Below are 19,058 nucleotides of genomic sequence, written 5' to 3'. Positions count from 1 at the left end.
TATAAATACATTTTCGGATGTCTCTAAATTGTATTCTGGTACTTATAACATGTGTAAATGTTGAGTTCTGCTCAACCCGGGGCTACAGGGCGTGGACGGTAGCTTGCATTTCCACTACCGTCCAGGAACAGACTCAGTTAAACCGAGCCTGCAACATTTTCGTTTATGACGTGTTGGGCGCCCTGTGGTTTTCCACTTTTTTATTTTATATAAATTGTCTATAAATACCCGTAATTGTTTACAACTGTTATCAAATTAACAAACAAATGGATAAGGAATGTATTCAATTTGTAATATAGTATTTGCACGTTGCGCTCTGTGATTTTAACTATAAGTACACCATTTATTGCTGTTTGTACGTAAAGTAATATTATAACTAAAACATTGCAATACACGTGAACATTTTATAAGTCTATAATGGAGAGACAACAAAATTCAGAGACAAAAGTTGAAAATTTGGAAAATTCATCTGATAAAATAGAAAAATTCAAACGCCTGGATAAAGGATGGTCTTGGGTAATAATGGTCGCCAGTTTCGGTGCATTTTGTTTAATTGGTGCAAATATGTATGGTGTAGGAATAATGCATGCTACCCTACTCAAGAGGTATGGATCAAGTGTGTCCCTTACATCATGGGCAGGATCGTTGCAGACAGCTTCCATGTCTCTCGGAGGTATGCATTACTTTGATTTTATGTTCAGTAGATCACTACAAATAATCTCTTTAGAAGTTATAATTTGACGCTGTATCTTTACATGTTAATGTATGTTGATATCAGGATATGATTTTGGTGATTTCTTAAACAAATCTGCCATATAAAAGCCTTTTTCAAAATTTTGAATCAACTACTGAATAAAAAGTTTAAAGATTGCATAAATACACATTGAAACATTCTTTATCAATTGGTATAATTAGTTTTTGAAACAAAAACAAAATAGTAAAGTATAGTTTCATAGAATAAGTTTAACCAACTGCCAAAAAATGAATTTGCCGGGAGAAGCTAATGAGGCCATGAACCACGGAGAAAAGGAAAATGTAAACAGTCATTTTTGTTACAGCAGACAGCTTCATGTATATCGATGAAATTAACACCTACAGCTTTGCTAGAAAGTAGTTTTTAAATTTGAAAGTGGGCGTTTTTATTGTATTTAAATAATTCTAATTATAGATGTAGAGAATTAAACTACATGTACTTACAATGAAACATAGAGATTAAACCTATATGAACAGCTGATCGTGTTTTAGACCTTATTGTAGCAACACTTGCTAATCTTTGTATATATCCCATACTTCTATAGTTTATTATTTCGTCACTGATTTCTAGATTATGTCCATTATCGGGTCAGTCAGCAGCGATAGAAGAAACAAATGATTCTTTGATTTTGAAGTTTACAGCTCAGTTTTCATTGAGAACATTGAATATAAGGAATGGTATTGCAATTTGTAGTTTGTTTTCATAAATTTGATTCAAATTTGGAGGAACAAAGTTATGGATAATATAATTGAATAACCAACAATATAATATAATTCTTATTTCTTCTTTAACTGGCAATTGTTTACATTTTCTTTTGAATCATTCAAGCAAGCTAGTTTTCGCTGACATACAGCCAAGAGTAGCTTGGTTATCTCCTCCCACAAATATTTACTGCCAGGGTAATAAAAGTTGGGATTCTAAATTAAGATAAAGCTGGTAATTGCGCTAACTATGTTGTTGATAAAAACTGCTATCAAAATACATACTGTAAATATATATCAGGACGCCGAATTGATTGTTCTAGCGGGGGCGCAGTAACGCCAAATTCACAGCTGTCGCCAGAGCGACAGCATAATCATTTGTTACTGGTTGTAATTGAAGAAGGTAGAGCCTCTTTACCGCCAAAGAATTTACCTGAGAGCTTGATATGCAATTCTGCGTCTTCAACCAGTGGTACAGAAAAATTCTTAGTTGATATGGTAGTTCTGTCTATTTAATTTACATTTCCAGGCTTCAACGCGAAACTAGTCTATCTGCTTCTATTTCTATATATACATAGACTAGTTTCGCGTTGAGCCCTCGACTTACCGTTTATAGTGTATTAGTCAACATTATACGAGTATTTATGGTATTGGATAGGATAAGTTAGAAAATGAAATTATTGTACAGCAAAACCTGTTTGTGAAAATAAAAGTTTTACTGTCAACACTAAATCTCTACTGAAAGTACGTTATCAATTTTTAATCGAATTTAATTTAGATTGCAAACGCTGTTGAATATGTCAGTGAGATTGTATTGCACTGAAATGGTCAGTTGACGTATCTGTCCTTTCAGTACCATCATCAGTGTACCATTTCAATAGCGGAATGGGATACAAACAAATGTTGCAAATGGATGACAGAAATGAACAATCAAACTTATTAAACAATGATAACGTTTTGCATCATTTTTATTATATTGTGTGTATGTATGTAGGAGTGGTTCACTTCTGAGTCTGTTCTTCTGAACTTTTATTTAAGCAATATTTCAGGAGATATTACCACTTTTGGTATGTTACCAAAGTCATTTGTTTGTATATAGCAAGAACAGCTGCAAAACAACAGGATATAAGTTTTTTCTCTTTTTGTTCTCTTTTTTTCAGCAGTATTATATTGCACATGTGGTTATAGTTATAATGCGTAATGATGTAATTGGAGTCAGTGAACTTTGATTTTATACCAATCTTTTGACCTTTGTGTAGGCAAAATGCAAAAAAAAAAAAGAATAAGCACAAAGTATTTTCTTTCAGAATGACGAGTTTCGTGCTATATATAATATGATAGTGTTGACAACAATTATATTAGTTACACTGCTAGTTGGTGACAGGATACGGGATTTACGTTGTCGAGGAAATCAATATCAGGCGAGAACGTAACGATTTCATCTTGCTTTCTCCCATTTACTTCCATATTCTGAATTTGGACATTATTTATAATCAAAATCCTTATTTTGCCTAATACTCTACAATTCAATATTTGCTAAATAAATCGCAATTAGACAATCAAACGGGAAGTGGTAATAAAAATGTCAATGACAAAGACTAAATACTATCAAACTGATAGGTAATGCTATAATCCGTAAATCGACAAAGATAAAAAGTACTGCAGACTGAAATTTCTTTGGTTTATGATACCACGTTTTGTTTATATAGTTGATTAACACGGGCCATATAATGCACAATGAACTGTATTTTGAATGTATCACATAAAACATGAACTGGTTCAGAAACAAACAAAAAATGTTCCATCCTTTCGAAAATCATCAGATTTCACGATGTCAGAAATGTCTTAATACTTCGGATAGCATCCCGGTTCCTGTTAAGTCCTTTATCTTGCACGTAGATTAAATGATCCTACAACAAGCTGCTTAGTAACAAATATGTTAATTCCTTTGCTTTACGATGATTTAACTTAGAGCACGATGTCAACCAAGTTCAAGTTTTAAGCTTAATTTCACATCAGGGCATATAATAATGCAGTAGATGTCAACACTGATACACATGATGAACCAGTGTAAGACAATACTTAGTGTATAAACAGCAATGCAGCATACTATACAGTTCAAAATAGTACTATATATCATCAGATGTTACTATTTCAAAAGTTACACATGTGCATCCAACTATGAGATAAGTAGAGTTAATGGAGAAATGATCTTACAAAATAAAGCTAGTTAAATTTTTGCCTTGATTTTACAATTCATAAGATCATCTAGATTGAGACAACTAGGGTGGTTAGAATAATATTTTAACATGAACTTTTTTACTTTTTTTCTACTGACACTAAAAGTGTCACATTCAAATAGATAGTGAAATTCATCCCCTATTAAAGCAGCATGCCTCCAGATTTTGGCTAAAAAATAATCTTTCTTTCAAAATGAAGTTTGTCATATTATGAACATTAGAATATGAATTTTTGTTTCTAAAATATTAGCATTTTAAAAGTTCCAAATCAAGAAAAAAATATGACCGCGCCGGGAATCGAACTCGGACCGCCGCGGCAACAAAGACATTTTTCCGTCGTTGTAACCAATAGCGCTGTAGCTGAAGTAGTGAATAATGACTTCAAAATATAGATATTTATAATCGAGACAGTTTACCTGGAGTAAAAGCGTGACAAACGCTTTTCGATCGATTTTCATCGTAAAAAGTAGTAAAAACAGCAAATTCTCATGTGTTTCATTAACATAAAGTTTGTCAGTAATTAAGTTTTAAAGCCTTCTTAAGAAATATAGCATTTATTTCAAGATATCTAAAAAAATACTTTTTGTTGTCGAACGATCTGGAGGCATGCTGCTTTAAATTTTTGTCACAAATTGTACATTTTCTTTCACGACGCTAAATTATGAGGCTAAATATCCAAATATTCTTCAAAACAATGTACTTCTGTATACATGCGGTACACATGGCATTTATGAGAGTTATCAACAGAGTAATTCAAATATTGTACAAAGTGATCTGGCAATCTAGTCTTAATAAGTGATTAAAACTTTCTCAAATTTGCAAAATTTAGATTAAGGTAAACACAGAAATATTTGATAAACAACATCTTTACCAACAATCTACTTGACCATTACATGTTTTGCTGTATGATAGATATTTAAAATATTCTGAAAAAGTTGTCACCCTCTAAAAATGAATGTCATTTGTAAAGAAATGAAATAAAACTATTGCTGAAAACCGCGTTCCACCTACTTTTGTGAAATTTAAGCACATGGACATTATTGCAAATGCATCAAAACATGATATGTAACAGTTCTTTGAAAATGGAGTTTAAAATGTGGTGACTGCCCGAAAGTTTGGCCCCTTTATGCAGTCCTTTTGCGTAATTCTATGTATATACCAGTATACTGACAATTGTTTTATAGAGTAAAATACATGTTTTATATGCTGTGCAATTTTCATGTGAAACAACCCTTTCTTTTATGTGTTGCTATTTGATTTTTTTCTCAAACTGTAAGACTAAGCGTACATAAAATACGCTCATCAAGACTAGTCTTATCAAAAGATATCCAAGGAGAAGTAAGAAAATTATTCTTATCCAAATAAGAAACAGTTTTATATAATACCTTGCAAATTTTGTCATCTTTAGCATTTAATACAGCTCTAATAACATAATGCTCGAGATTTGGCCTAAAGAGTTAGATTTAATACCTAACTCACCATATATCATACACTTCGGTGTGGATAGTTTCAAGTTCAATATGAATTTACAAAACTTTAAGGTGGAATGCGCCTAATTTGAAGTTGTTGGGTTCAGTTTCGAAATTTTGTTTAATACAAAATTCAGCATATTCCTCATAGAATGCGTATTTTAATTTTTTGATATTTCTGTAACTTTTTTCTCTACAAACCTTCAAACACGACTATTGACGTCCATTTTTGATGAACCATTATTTCACGTCCGTCAGACTGTTTTCTTAAATCGTTCTGTTCAGTCAACAAGTATCGATTTGCTTGTTTCTCATCATATTTTCATTTAAAAATGTCTTTGAAATGGTGTATAATTTGTGGAGATCATTTTAACGTTGAAGTCGATATTTACGTTCAAGTGACGTCAGAGCGACAAATATGACGTTTAGTTATGAATAAAAAGTTTGCGTTAATCTTGTCTTAATATGTAAAACCCAAACGATAGAATTTGACAAAAAACTAACATGATCATGAAAACTTTATTTTCTGTCGATTGAAGGAATAAAATTATGGGGTCACCGAATTCGTTCTCGCGTAATATTACGTTACGCTACCCCTACCCCCAAATCACAAGATAGCGCAATTGAGTATTTTTTCATGTATCTCCTCCTTTTAGGATAAACTCTACTATTTTATTTTTCCTAGTAAAATTAAATCAAAATAGCCTTTAAAACTCTGTTACAATAGAGAAATAATATCTGTGTAGAACTCAGATTTTAATGTTTAGATTATATTTGATATATGAGAATGCGACAAAATCAACACCCCGTTACCCTTTGCGCTGAATTACATTACTCTACTCCTACCTCAGATAAAAAAATATGCGTAATTCAATGGATTTTCTGATTCTCGTGATCAAGACAAACTCATCTTTAACCTATTTAAGTAGAATTTAATCAAAAGAGGCCTTTACAACTATTAATGATTTCATTCAACGTTACAAGTGAAATTATTCATCTCGCAAGTTAATAATAATACATGAAAACTCATGTGTCGATGCACATTACATTGTTAACATTTACAAAAATAAATTAAAAAAAACAAACCGACAGAATATAGTAAAAATCCTTTATTTGAATTATCACAGCCTTTTAATTTTAACAAGTACCAGTATATAATTCCATCACATGCAGCTAATAGAACTGAGGCAAACAAATATAGGCCTACATTATAAATATATGCCATAAATATCTTATTAGTTAATATAGGTGCATTCTTAATGAAGCCGATTCGAACAACAACCAGTCTTCAGAAAATAATACTGGGGTAAACAGAACCTGCATGCCAACCTCGGCACAGTACGATAAAAGTAAAACGTAGGTGAAAATGAGAAATATTCATTTTAACATAACACATAACTCGGAAAAAAGTGCTAATACAACTTTTTAAAATTTAGAAAGCCTTTAGGTAATTATAACATCATGTTCGAGTAAACATTATTTTATCTAACTTTATTACAAATTTTACGTTTTTGGAAATATTTCGATTGTTTGGAGAGTAGTCGGACACCCCGATTTCGAATAAAGTGAATCCTCCTGAATAACCGCGGGAAAACAGCTACGGAGGCTGTTGCTCTGAAAAGATTAATTTATTTAGCAACTTGGCTAGATAGAAACACCATCCTTTGCAAAGAGGTTTTAGCTCTCCGGAGATGTGTGTACAGATGTTATCCTTGTATTCATAGACACATAATAGAAACATATTCCATACATAATACTGTTTCCTAATATTAGAAACATAAGAAATACGAGTAAAGAAAACATTCCATGAGATAAAAAAGAAAGATCGTTTTTTTTTGTTTTTTTTTTTTTTTTTTGTTTTTTTTTTTTTTTTTTTTTTTTTTTTTTTTTGGTTTTAGCTCTGTTTTTCTACGTTACTGCGGCAGTTAACCTAACTGTTTCCTGAATTTGATTCTTCAACAAATTAATTCTTATTTCACACACTAAATCATGAGGTGAGGATGTACATGTTTCGGACACGTGGCATCTAGTCAAAACGCAATGCAGCATACAGTACGTAAAATGTACTATATTCATCAGATTGTACATTCAAGTTACACATGTGCATCAACTATGAGATAAGTAAGAGTTAATGGAAATGATCTTACAAAATAAGCTAGTTAAATTTTGCCTTGATTTTACAATTATAGATCTATTGAGCAAATAGGTGTGGTTAAATTAAATACTTAAACATGAACTTTTTCACTTTTCTACTGACACAAATTTGTCACATCAAATAGATAGTGAATTCATCCTATAAAGCAGCATGCCCCGATTTGGCTAAAAATAATCTTTCTTTCAAAATGGAAGTTGTCATTTATGAACTTAGAATATAATTTGTGTTTTAAATATTAGCATTTAAAGTTCCAAAATCAAGAAAACATATGACCGGCGCGGGATCGTACTCGGACCGCTGCGGAAAAAGACAATTTACGTCGTTGTAAACCAATACGCTGTGGGCTGAAGTAGTGAATAATGACTGTGGCATTCCCCTTTTGATATTTTCTTGTGTTTTTTTTTCAAATTAGATATTATAATCGAGACAGTTTACCTTGAGTAAAAGCGTGACAAACGCTTTCGATCGATTTCATCGTAAAAATAGTAAAACCAATTTCATGTTTTACAACATAAAGTTTGTCTATTGGTTTAAGCCTTCTTAAGAAAATAGCATTTTTCAGAATCTAAAAAATAACTTATTTGTGAACGATTGGAGCATGTTTAAAATTTTGTCACAATAATGTACATTTTCTTTCAACGACGTAAATTATGAGGCTAAATATCAAATTTCTTCAAAACAATGTACTCTGTAACATGCGTCACATGGCATTTTGAGAGTTATAAGGATTCAATTTGTACAAAGTGATCTGGCAATCTAGTCTTATAAGTGATTACGAATTTCTCACAATTTGCAAATTTAGATTAGGTAAACACAGAAATATTTGATAAACAACATCTTTACAACAATCACTGCCATTACATGTTTTGCTGTATGATAGTATTAAAATTTACTGAAAAGATTGTCCCCTCTAAATGATTCTTTGTAATGAAATGAAAAAAATTTGCTGATACGCGTTCACTTCTTTTGTGAAATTTAAGCATGGCATTATGCAATGCATCAAAAGATATAACCATTCTTTGAATGATTTCAAATGGTGAACTGCCGAAAGTTTGGCCCTTTATGCAGTCCTTGAATTCTGTATATACCAGTAAACTGACAATGTTTATAGAGTAAATACATGTTTATAGCGTAGAAATTTCCATGTGAAACAACCTTTTTTATGTGTTGCTATTTGATTGTTTTCAAACGTAAGACAAACGTACTTAAAATACGTCATGCAAAGACTAGTCTTAGTCAAAAGATATGCAGAGAAGTAAGAAAATTATTCTATCCAAAATAGCAAACAGTTTTATATTCCTTGCAAATATTGTCATCTTTAGCATTTAATAAGCTTAAAATACCATTGCTGAGATTTGCTAAGAGTTAGATTAATACCTAATCACATATATCATACACTTCGGTGTGGATAATTTCAAGTTCAGTATGAATTTACAAAACTTAAATGGAACTGCTGTAAAACCTTGCGATTTCTAACACCCTAGACCTCGCCATCATACAACAAAATTGGTGCAATCATGGTATCGAATAAGAAAAATTGTATAGAGATAAGGAGATTGAGTTTGCGAGATTTTTTAATAACTGAAAACATGGCTTGTGTTGCCTGTTCCAGAAGTTTTGCTTTGGTTTTAGAGAAATTGCCATTATAATTAAAAAGTATACAAAGGTATGGACAATCTTCAACAGCTTCAATTCTCTTGTCCTTATAGAAACATTCTGGAATGTGTTTCAATTTAGATTTACTAAAAACAACCATTTTGGTTTCATCCTCCTTAACTTGCGACCCCTATAATCTATAATAATCATACATAGCATTTAAAGCACTCTGTAACTCTATAATTATGGCTTTCAGCCAATAAGACTGTGTCATCAGCATATAACAAGAAATTCCCTAAATAAACTTCCATATCATCATCATCACTAAAACACTTATACTGAGTTAGATCATTCAAAAATATTGAAAACAAAATTGGCGATAAGTTTTCACCTTGACGTAAAGACACTTTTCTATAATCAACAAAGTCACAATACATCTTTCTCTTAAAAGCTAAATAAAAATCAATCAACAATTGTAAAGAAAATATGTGATCAACAGTACCTGTTCTTCACTAAGTAAATTGTAATTTTCAAAGTAACTATTAAATCTTTCATTTAAAATATTTGTTAACAAAATTTGCCAAAACAGCTAAGAATAGTAATGCCTCTGTAATTGTTGGAATCACGAACCTCACCTTTATATTTATATGTTGGCAAAACAACTCCAAGACTCCAAACATCAGGAAAAATTCCGGAATCAAATACAACGTTAAACAACTGACAAATCTCGTTATTAGCATAGTTTTAGTACTCGTTCAATATGTTGTCAAAAGGGCTTTTGTTATTTTTCAAGCTTTTAACTACCTTGTTGATTTCATCAATAGTAGTAATATCAACATTTAATTTGTCATTATTACAAAGGAAAAAATCAGTATCCAAACCATCCAAACCATCAGTAACAACCTCATCAATGTTATCAATGTCTTGGTTACCGTGGCCGTCCCCATTAGAGAGGTATTGTTCTTCTTAATCCGCTTCGTACGGCTAACTTCACGAACCTAAACTAAGTAAGAGAATGAAAACGACAAAAAAACACTAAATTTACTTTCGGAAACGATATCTATAGCTGGAGCAAATAATCTGACTTGATTCAAGTACACCAGCGATTTAGCAGATATTTAGTTTTAGTCAAACTTCATATTGGAAAATTACTAGCAGAATATGGAATATAGCGGAAATGCAAGAAACGTGTAGAAAGCTAGATAAACGCTAATATTATAAAAAAAAAAGAAGGTTAAACAAATGAAAGTGATCAAACCTTAATGTTTATATATTAAACTTATCAAAGAACTGTAAAATTATTACATAATAAAAACGCCATTATGGGGTAATATTAATTATTGTGTTTCATAGTGTAAGAAGACAGAAAGTTTGTTTTTGTGGAGTTTAAAAAACAAGGATAGGTATCCAAAAGGGAAAGGCACGTTCGAAAAACGCAGCCTCCCCAAACGTTAATCCAGAACGCAGACGCGCACACGACCAACACACACTCTGACACAAAGCAAACACACCAACATACACTCACAAAAAACAAACATACTAGGGCAAAAACGAACAAATAAAGGAACACAGTGGGGCACCGCCTTGCGATTGTCAGTGGCAACATTGGGGAGTTTAAGCCGGTTAATGGTGCATCTAACCTCTCTCTTACCCGCACCATGTTCCAAAGTCACAGGACCGTGTAAATAAAAATTATCCCCGCCAGGTGAAACCCTAACATACGCAATGGCAACAGAAGGCATGTTATGTTACAAACAAAAATACTCTTGTATATCTATATAAAAAGCACTCCTTATGAACCCAAAACGCATGTACTCTATGCTTTTGTAGAAGTCATAGCAACAAGGGAAACACCCTTAAGGGCCAGACGAAACAAGCCAGAAGACAGAAATCAAAACAGCTCTCAGTCCCTGTCGGATTTAAGAGCTACCTGTTCCGTCAGACACGATCAACGCGGAAAGAGTAGCGTTCAACGGTACAAAGGCTGAACACCAAACATGCGGTGTGTCTCAAAACAGTCGGGTCATAACCCCTTTTAATAAAACGTTTAACAACTTTTCTAAATACAATTGGAAAATTACCATGACCATAAATCTTACGCGGTTTGTAAACCACATCCCGATAAAAATCGGATTTTGATATACCTTCTCACAGGAGTGTCTTTAAATTACTTTTATATTTTAAAACCAAATCTGAATTACGATAGTAAAATGTAGCAAAGTATTTAATAACGGTAGCCCTGTTGAAGAAGCTTACTTGTAATATATTGATTACGTTCACTGAAATCCTTAACACGCTCTTGCAAACCGAATTAGTTGAGAAATATATATCCTATAAGATGTTACCTGCGGTATATTCCATCCAAATTAGGGAAATTTACAATACTAAAATTAAAAACATCCCTCTTGTTATTTTGGTATGTATACAGTTGTCATAAATAGACAGATGTAAATCTAGAAATGAAGCAGTAGTATTGGTCAGTACTGGTTCTTCCCAGGAAAGACGGCTTCGCGTGTATCGGTGCTATACACCGGGCACGTTAAAGAACCAAACTGTCTATTCGCAAAGAGCTAGGCTAAGTTAGCCGGACAAGTCTGTATCTAAAAAGGAATTCTCTCTATCTGTTCTGGGGGCTTTATCTTACTCTGTCCCCCTGGTCAGATTGCTCTGTGTCTGTACTAGTAGAGGATGAATTTCGCGCCCTGTATGGCTGCGTTTGCTATATTAAAGCGCCTTTGAACGCGTTTATCATGAAAAGGGCGCTATATAAATCTGGTATAACAATAATAATAATAATAATAATAATAATCCGAATTGTAAGTTTTATTTAACTGGAGCTCCCGGGGATAAGTGGTATCCAGCAATTGAGCAAAAAGAAGGATTATCCATATCAAGAATATCATCAAAATAGCGTTATGTATTATTAAATGCAGTAATAATTTCTGTCTGCATATTTGCATAATATCTCTTTCATAACAATATAAAAACAAATCTCCGACAAGGGGTGCACAATTTGTTCCCATGGGAATACCAATTACTTGTCTGAAAACTGCATCCCAAAATCTGACGAAAATAGTGTTCAATAAAAAGGAAAGAACTCTATAAACTTTGTCACAGGTCCACATAGTATAATTTTTAACAATGCAATTAGTAAAACGTGCCTTGTTGAAATTGCAGTCGAGAAAAGTAGCATTTTCCCTGGTAAAAGTCTTTTGAATTAGGGCAGTTAGTTTTTCATTAATTGAATTATGTGATTAAGTGGTATACAAAGTAGAAAAATCGTACATATGACTGAAGACACCTTGCAATTATTAATTCTAAACTTATCCAGGTTTTTGCCAGAGTTTCTTACCGACCAAAATAAGTTTTAACCAGAGTTTTCGCAAACTATTTCACAATATCTTTTCACGTGGGCTTTTACAGCAATATGGCATAATGTTAATAACTTAAATATTTGTAGTGGTACACGAGCTTGAATAAACGATCAAAAATCTTTATATCTTTGTTTATGTATTTTTGGAACCCAGTGCATGTACATTGTTTGAAGTTTAATTTGCCAGTCATCTATACGAACTTTCAAATTTGAAACTTCAGCGATGTGATCAATGATCAAATGTTGTTAAACAGAAACATTTAATGTATTGGCTTTAGGACTATTTAGTTCGTTTCGTAAAACATTGATATAATGTAGACGTCAAATGATTATAATGTCGTTACCGGCCTTGTCTGTTGGAACTAAAACTAATTGGAACTTTTCAAATTCCAGGTTTTAAAAAATAACTACAGTTTCCCCATATCATGGACAATCGCTACCGCCCCCGCCCCGCTCCACGTTGTACGATTTGACCGACCAGAACGAAATTGTAGACGTTTCTGTGCTAAGAAATTCTATTGCACTTAAGTACGATACCTCCGGTACTTATCAATATATATATTTCAGCATCAGATCACTTTACCGAAAATGGTACATAGTACTAGTATGGATGACAACACATTTAGCCAACCCTTAGCTTCTTTTGCTCTGGGACTATGGCTGATGATAGAAAACGAAAACAGAGAGTGGACAAGAAACATTTCAAAGGTCCGACATTATATGAAGTTTTGACAAACTTCTGTTTTTATGTCGCGAGGACTTAAGGTATTTAATGCATTGCCTGTGTATTAAATGGGCTTAAAGTTAACACAAATTGTTCATGCAAGGGTGGAGTGGAATGTCGTGATAATACTAACCCGATGGATGACGCAATTTATTTTTAGCTTCGGCAGGAAAATCAAGATATTTTATGTAATAAACATTGTGTTAGATATTGTTGCATAGCCTATCATATACACCTTTACATCCGATTTCCTAGGGTGACAGTGATGTCCCAAATATATCGATACTGTTGAGAACACTCGGGAAGTTTGAATGCGTTTGTCATTTTGGAAAGACAGTTTCCACAGAACTACAGTGTTTATTGAAGAAAACCTTTGTGAAAATAAATGGCAGTGCGAAGACACGAATATTTGACTGAGTATACACTATAGTAAAAGCATTAGTTTATATGGATGAAACTTTGTTGTATGAAGAGACTATATTGAAATAATAAAATAGCGACGAACAAGAACACGCAGTTTGAATGGCAGTTTACACGTACACAAACAATTTTTGTGCATGAGGTGTCGATTCTCTCCTGATTCTCGTCAGGCACTGCTATTGATTTTTCTATAGGCTTCCATTATAAGAAATGATTCTGTCACATACCCCAAAATTGAGATATGACAATTAAAATGTGATTCTTTTAATAAGTAAACATGTCAGACACCAAAAATAGTATTTGTATATAGGCTTAACAGATCCATTTTTTTACAGTTTCTCTTCAAACACATATAAAAACCTATAGAGGGCAAATGCCAACTGGCACGTACTATTCTAAAATGACAATTAAAAACTCATACATTCAGACACTTGTAAGCACAGAAAACATTGCATTGCTTGCTTGTGACACAAATGTTATGATTGTAAACATTCAATCAGCTTATGTCGCATTGACTCTTTCGGGTTTCAAAAACAATAACTGACCAAAGAGAATATAAAATTTCAATATACATGCATTTCAGCTATCGTAATTTTAAAGTAAACATTTACGAAAGGAACAAATGTGTTATTATCACCCTCATCCAAAATCTAAGCCTTTAACTAGTATTCCATTTTATGTTTAACATGTCATAAGTCAAGTGTACTGAAAATAAATGAAAAATGAAAAAAAACTTCATTTTCTTATTCAAATGACTCTCATGAAAATAGTGTTAGGCAATATAAATAAAACTGCTCCTGTATTGAGTGCATACAGCCCCTTAAAAAGAAATACTACTTAAATTCACTATTAAGCTTAAATGCTGCAGCAGGGTTCTGTTTTCATTCCCCTAAAAACAGTGCTTTTCTCCATTGGCAACACATTTTCTCATCCTGAAAGTGACTTCGGCATTTAATATGTAGTAAATAATCAATAGCTGTTATTTAGATAGAGCTTATATACTATTAACACTAGCATTAGAAATTGTAGATCTTACAGGTCTTTCTTCTGCATTTTTTTTTTCATCACTGTTTGGCCACATTGTCATAGAGACAGAAACAAATGCAAATAAAATGCACAAATAAAATTTAATATTCTCGTGAGAAATTATTCACTCTAAAATAAATGACTGTCAAGCATCTCTATATTTTCAGACAATTTTAGACCTTGAAAGCTAAAATGATGTTTTAGAACACATCTTTGCAATTAAGAATACCTGCCAAACTAAACTTGCATGAAAATAGTACTGTCAAGCCCAAAATACCACTCTTAAACAGTTAAAAGCTGACATATAAGAATTATAAACATTTAAATGGAGATAGTTAAATTCTAACATGTGCAACTAGTTCAATTCTGATAATTTTCTGGTTTAATTTTGGCATTTTCCTGACAAACTGACGAACAACAACACTAGAAATAAGTTATAAAGCATATACATATTGCTGGAAAGCATATTAGATATGAATGAACTTATCCAGAAATAATTTTGTTCAAATGGCATATGAGCCGTGCCATGAGAAAACCAACATAGTGCGTTTGCGACCAGGATGGATCCAGACCAGCCTGCGCATCCGCGCAGTCTGGTCAGGATCCATGCTGTTCGCTTTCAAAGCCTATTACAATTAAAGAAACTGTTAGCGAACAGCATGGATCCTGACCAGACTGCGCAGATGCGCAGGCTGGTCTGGATCCATGCTGGTCGCAAACCCACTATGTTGGTTTTCTCATGGCACGGCTCATATACTTTTCCTGCTCTATCCAACAAAATAGCACACCACAGACTATTATTTGATCCTAAGAAGTCCTTAATAATAAAACTGGAGGCTGGCTGAATACTTAAAAATACAAGTAAAATAACTATAGTTTTTTTAACATGACTTCCAACACCTTTTTCTCTTCCTAACACACCTACCTCCTTTCTTGAATGACATATAGAGACCAAATGCCAACTGCCACATACCTTTCTAAAGTGATAATAAAAGGCATGCATTCAGTCAGACACTTATAAAATATTCCAAATTTCACAGAAACCATTGAATTGCTTAGTTTTGACCAATTTTATGATTGTAAACATTACCTTCTAATGGTAACATTTACGGCGCCAAAACTGTTCCATAAAATACCTCTACTGATAGTATCATAAGCTTTCTTAAAATCAATAAAAGTTTAGAAAGAAGATTTCCATAGTTTTTTCCTAGTATCAATGATACTGGTGAGTGGTAAAATATGATCAGTAGTACTTCTACCCTTACGAAACCCATACTGTTCATCAGATACTTTACTGTGTTCTTCAGACCATTTTGATAACCTAGTATTTAATATGGAACAATACAATTTATACATTGCTGGAGCAAGTGAAATTTCTCTATAAGCTGAGGGATTTCTTTTATCCACTGTCGAAAATTTGGGGATCGGTTTAATGATACACTTACTCCACAAAGATGGAACAGTTCCATCATCCAAACATATATTAAATAAAACGTGTAAAAATGAAACAGATGTATCATTAGCTAAAACTTCAACTGGAATATTGTCAATACCACATGCCTTGCCTTTATTTGTAGAGGTTAAGACATTTTTAACTTCCAAAATGGTAATGTGATCATTAAAAGTATCATCTCCATTACTCACAGAGACACCGACATTAAGATTTACAGCACGTGTTTGTTTAGCAGTCTGAAACAAAGAACTGAAGTCATTCTTCCATTTTGAAAGAACTGCATCAACGTCACCAGAAATTGAAACATCATCTAGTATGACTTCCATAGGAATGGAATTTTTAACAGAATATTTCACTCCAATTTTGCCAATAGATTTCTAAAGCGTCAACGTTACACTCATTTAAAAGATCCTGTAATGAAAACCAGTGGATACGTTTTACTCTCTGTACCTCCGGGTCAAACAATTTGCGTTTACTTACAAAAACAGACTTAAGTCTTATTCTATTGACTCTACTATTGCAAGCTACCCAGGGGTTTTTCAGCTGTACAAACCTCAACCCAAAGTTCAGATAACTTATCAGACCACTAGGGTTTACCTGAACTCCGTTTTCTACTACGTCCGTGGGATTTTATCTCTTTGTGTGGTAGATTATTTAACATTCTTTGTTTAACGATACTACACCAGTCTGAATAAACATCATCAATATCCGATTGTCTACGTAAACCAGTCTCAAGCTTAGATCTTGCTTCATTTATTCTTAACAAAACCTCGGGATTATACAAAAATAAATATTGAGGGACAGTTTTATAGTCAAACTTAGTATACGTATCACCCTGTACATTATAATCGACGTTACTACGTTCAAAGTCGGACATAAGACTATGTATTTGTAATTCCCAGATAAGTAGGGAATGGTCTGGTAGAGAAGAATGTTCAAAAGTACCAATACTACCAACTTTGGATACAAGTTTTGACACTCTTATGACATTGAAATTCTTAAACTTAGATAAGCTATCATGGCTAACAAAACAGTGATCAACAACCGCTTTACCCTTGATTGATACAGACGTAAAATCATGGCCTTACTGCTACGGCTATTTAGCATACACATATTTGTGTTTATTAAAAAATCCATAAGAATTTCTCCGTATTCATTACATTTAAATCAATTATATCACTGTCACTAACTTCATCAACTCCTCATATACCTATTTTTTATTATTATTAAGTATTACTATTATTATTATTATTATTACTTTTATTCTACATTCACGGAAGGAAAATAAATGTCTTTCAACTCCACTATACACATCGTCTTGGTCTGCTGTGCTAATTGCCCTCCAATCAATTACTGTTACATAATCGCTGATAAGGAGCAGATAAGGTTGGAGTTGTTTATTGGACTGGGGGCACTTATATAGTGGATAGAGGCCTTTAACCTGGTCTGCACATGTCTAAAATAATGCACAAGAGAGAAATAGGTGTCTCCATGTAATATAAAGCTGGAATGTTGTACTTCTATGAGCTTCATATAACACTAAGTCCCAGCTTGTGACTCTGGGTACTTCCCCGACGTTTCCGTACTGGGATATAATTACGCCACGTGTCGAACTACTTTAACCCCTCCAAGTCGTAAACTGAGACAGGCAAGTTTGATGCAACTTTCTAGTTGATAACTTGTACCGAAATTGAAACCTACAGACAAAGAATAACTAAATATTTAATATCCTCAGATAGAACAACATCTATGTTTACTTAACGGCATGATTCTGGTATAATAACCACCAAATGACAACTTATAACTAATAAAACGACCGCAAATATCATTGATATCTAACAGCTAGGAAAATTTCAATAATTGTTATTTATGTATTTTGTATGGTTTCGTAAATAAAAATAAGTTTGATAAAACAACAAAAAGGTACATACTTTAGGGACTGAATTATACAATTATACTTGAGGCGTATTTTTACCGAGTTTTCTACAAACATTTTTCCTACATAATTTACTTATTTGATATTGTTCAGTTGTGATACATTTTGCTATTATTCAGCATTCATAACGATATGCCCAAGACGAAAATTGTGACATACTAATATACATTTGTGTATGTGTGCATTATATATACCCCTGTTTTTATATACAGCATACCACCTTCGTAATAAATGTAATGAGAAAAATATGAAACAGAAATAACAATTATAAAATGAAGAAAAATTGTCAGAAAAGAAATAAATATCAAAATTGCGAAACACATGCAAAGAGTAAGTCCGCGAGCGACATTTCATAATAGAGAGTTTGAGATTTCAACCTTCGCCTTCCCCTTCAACGTCTCTTGCGAAGTTAACGTATGAAGTTGAAGTTCGATTAAAATTCCTTGAGATTTCAAACATTAGAATGAACCTTACTTCTTTTAATCCGCCCATTCAATTTATCCGTAATTATGATCGTTTTTTTCGTGCATTTTAATACCAATTGTCCGAAAGGGCAGGAATTTTACAAGAGGTTTTAAAAATGAAAAGAATGAAAATTAAATGAAAAAAAAAACATTTCAATTAATATAATCATCGCATGGATATAAGAGCGATTACCTAAAAAACCAACAAAAAAAACAAAAACAACAACAACAAAAAAAAAACCACGATAAAACAATGTGAACAATGTAAAAACTCGTTAGTGTTGCTCCAAACATTTAGGTTTTATATAAAATTATGTCAGTATAGTCAGTATACAATGCACGATTGTAAATCATACACGAGAGGAAATAAAAATGATTATTACATACCTAAAATTATTTTCCATTGGGTTTCAATGGACCGCGATCGTGCAATATTTTTCCATATCATGACGTTGAACGCTTTCATATCGGACTAGTCCCAATCCGTGACTCTAGTTACCTCCCCTGACGGTCCGTCCATTGCGAATCTCGTTTCTTTAGATTTTTGTTGCTATTGTGCATTTGTTTAATTTGTAATTTATGCAACATTTTGTTTACTTTTACACTTTGATAGGGTAGGGGTAGGGTAGGGTCACATCGAGTTTCAAGACTGACTTTCTTTGTAAAATGTAAGAATCAAAGGGGGAATTAACCCACAATGTCTCCTGCCAGGCTCTGGTTCCAGCATTTAAAAAATGGAGTTATCCC

General features: G+C 32.9%; 1 protein-coding gene across 1 annotated transcript in view; it reads left to right on the top strand.

Moving 5' to 3' along the window:
* The first annotated feature begins 277 nt into the window (after positions 1 to 277).
* Positions 278 to 19,058, top strand: part of LOC123547598 (monocarboxylate transporter 9-like) — a 38,069-nt gene continuing 19,288 nt past the window's right edge. The window contains exon 1 of the mRNA XM_053551883.1: positions 278 to 673. Coding sequence (XP_053407858.1) covers positions 418 to 673 — 256 coding nt within the window. The 5' untranslated portion in view covers positions 278 to 417. The remainder of the gene's footprint in view (positions 674 to 19,058) is intronic.

The sequence above is a fragment of the Mercenaria mercenaria genome, chromosome 9, assembly GCF_021730395.1.
Source record: "Mercenaria mercenaria strain notata chromosome 9, MADL_Memer_1, whole genome shotgun sequence".
Taxonomy (NCBI): domain Eukaryota; kingdom Metazoa; phylum Mollusca; class Bivalvia; order Venerida; family Veneridae; genus Mercenaria; species Mercenaria mercenaria.
This window is presented reverse-complemented; position numbering and strand designations above follow the sequence as displayed.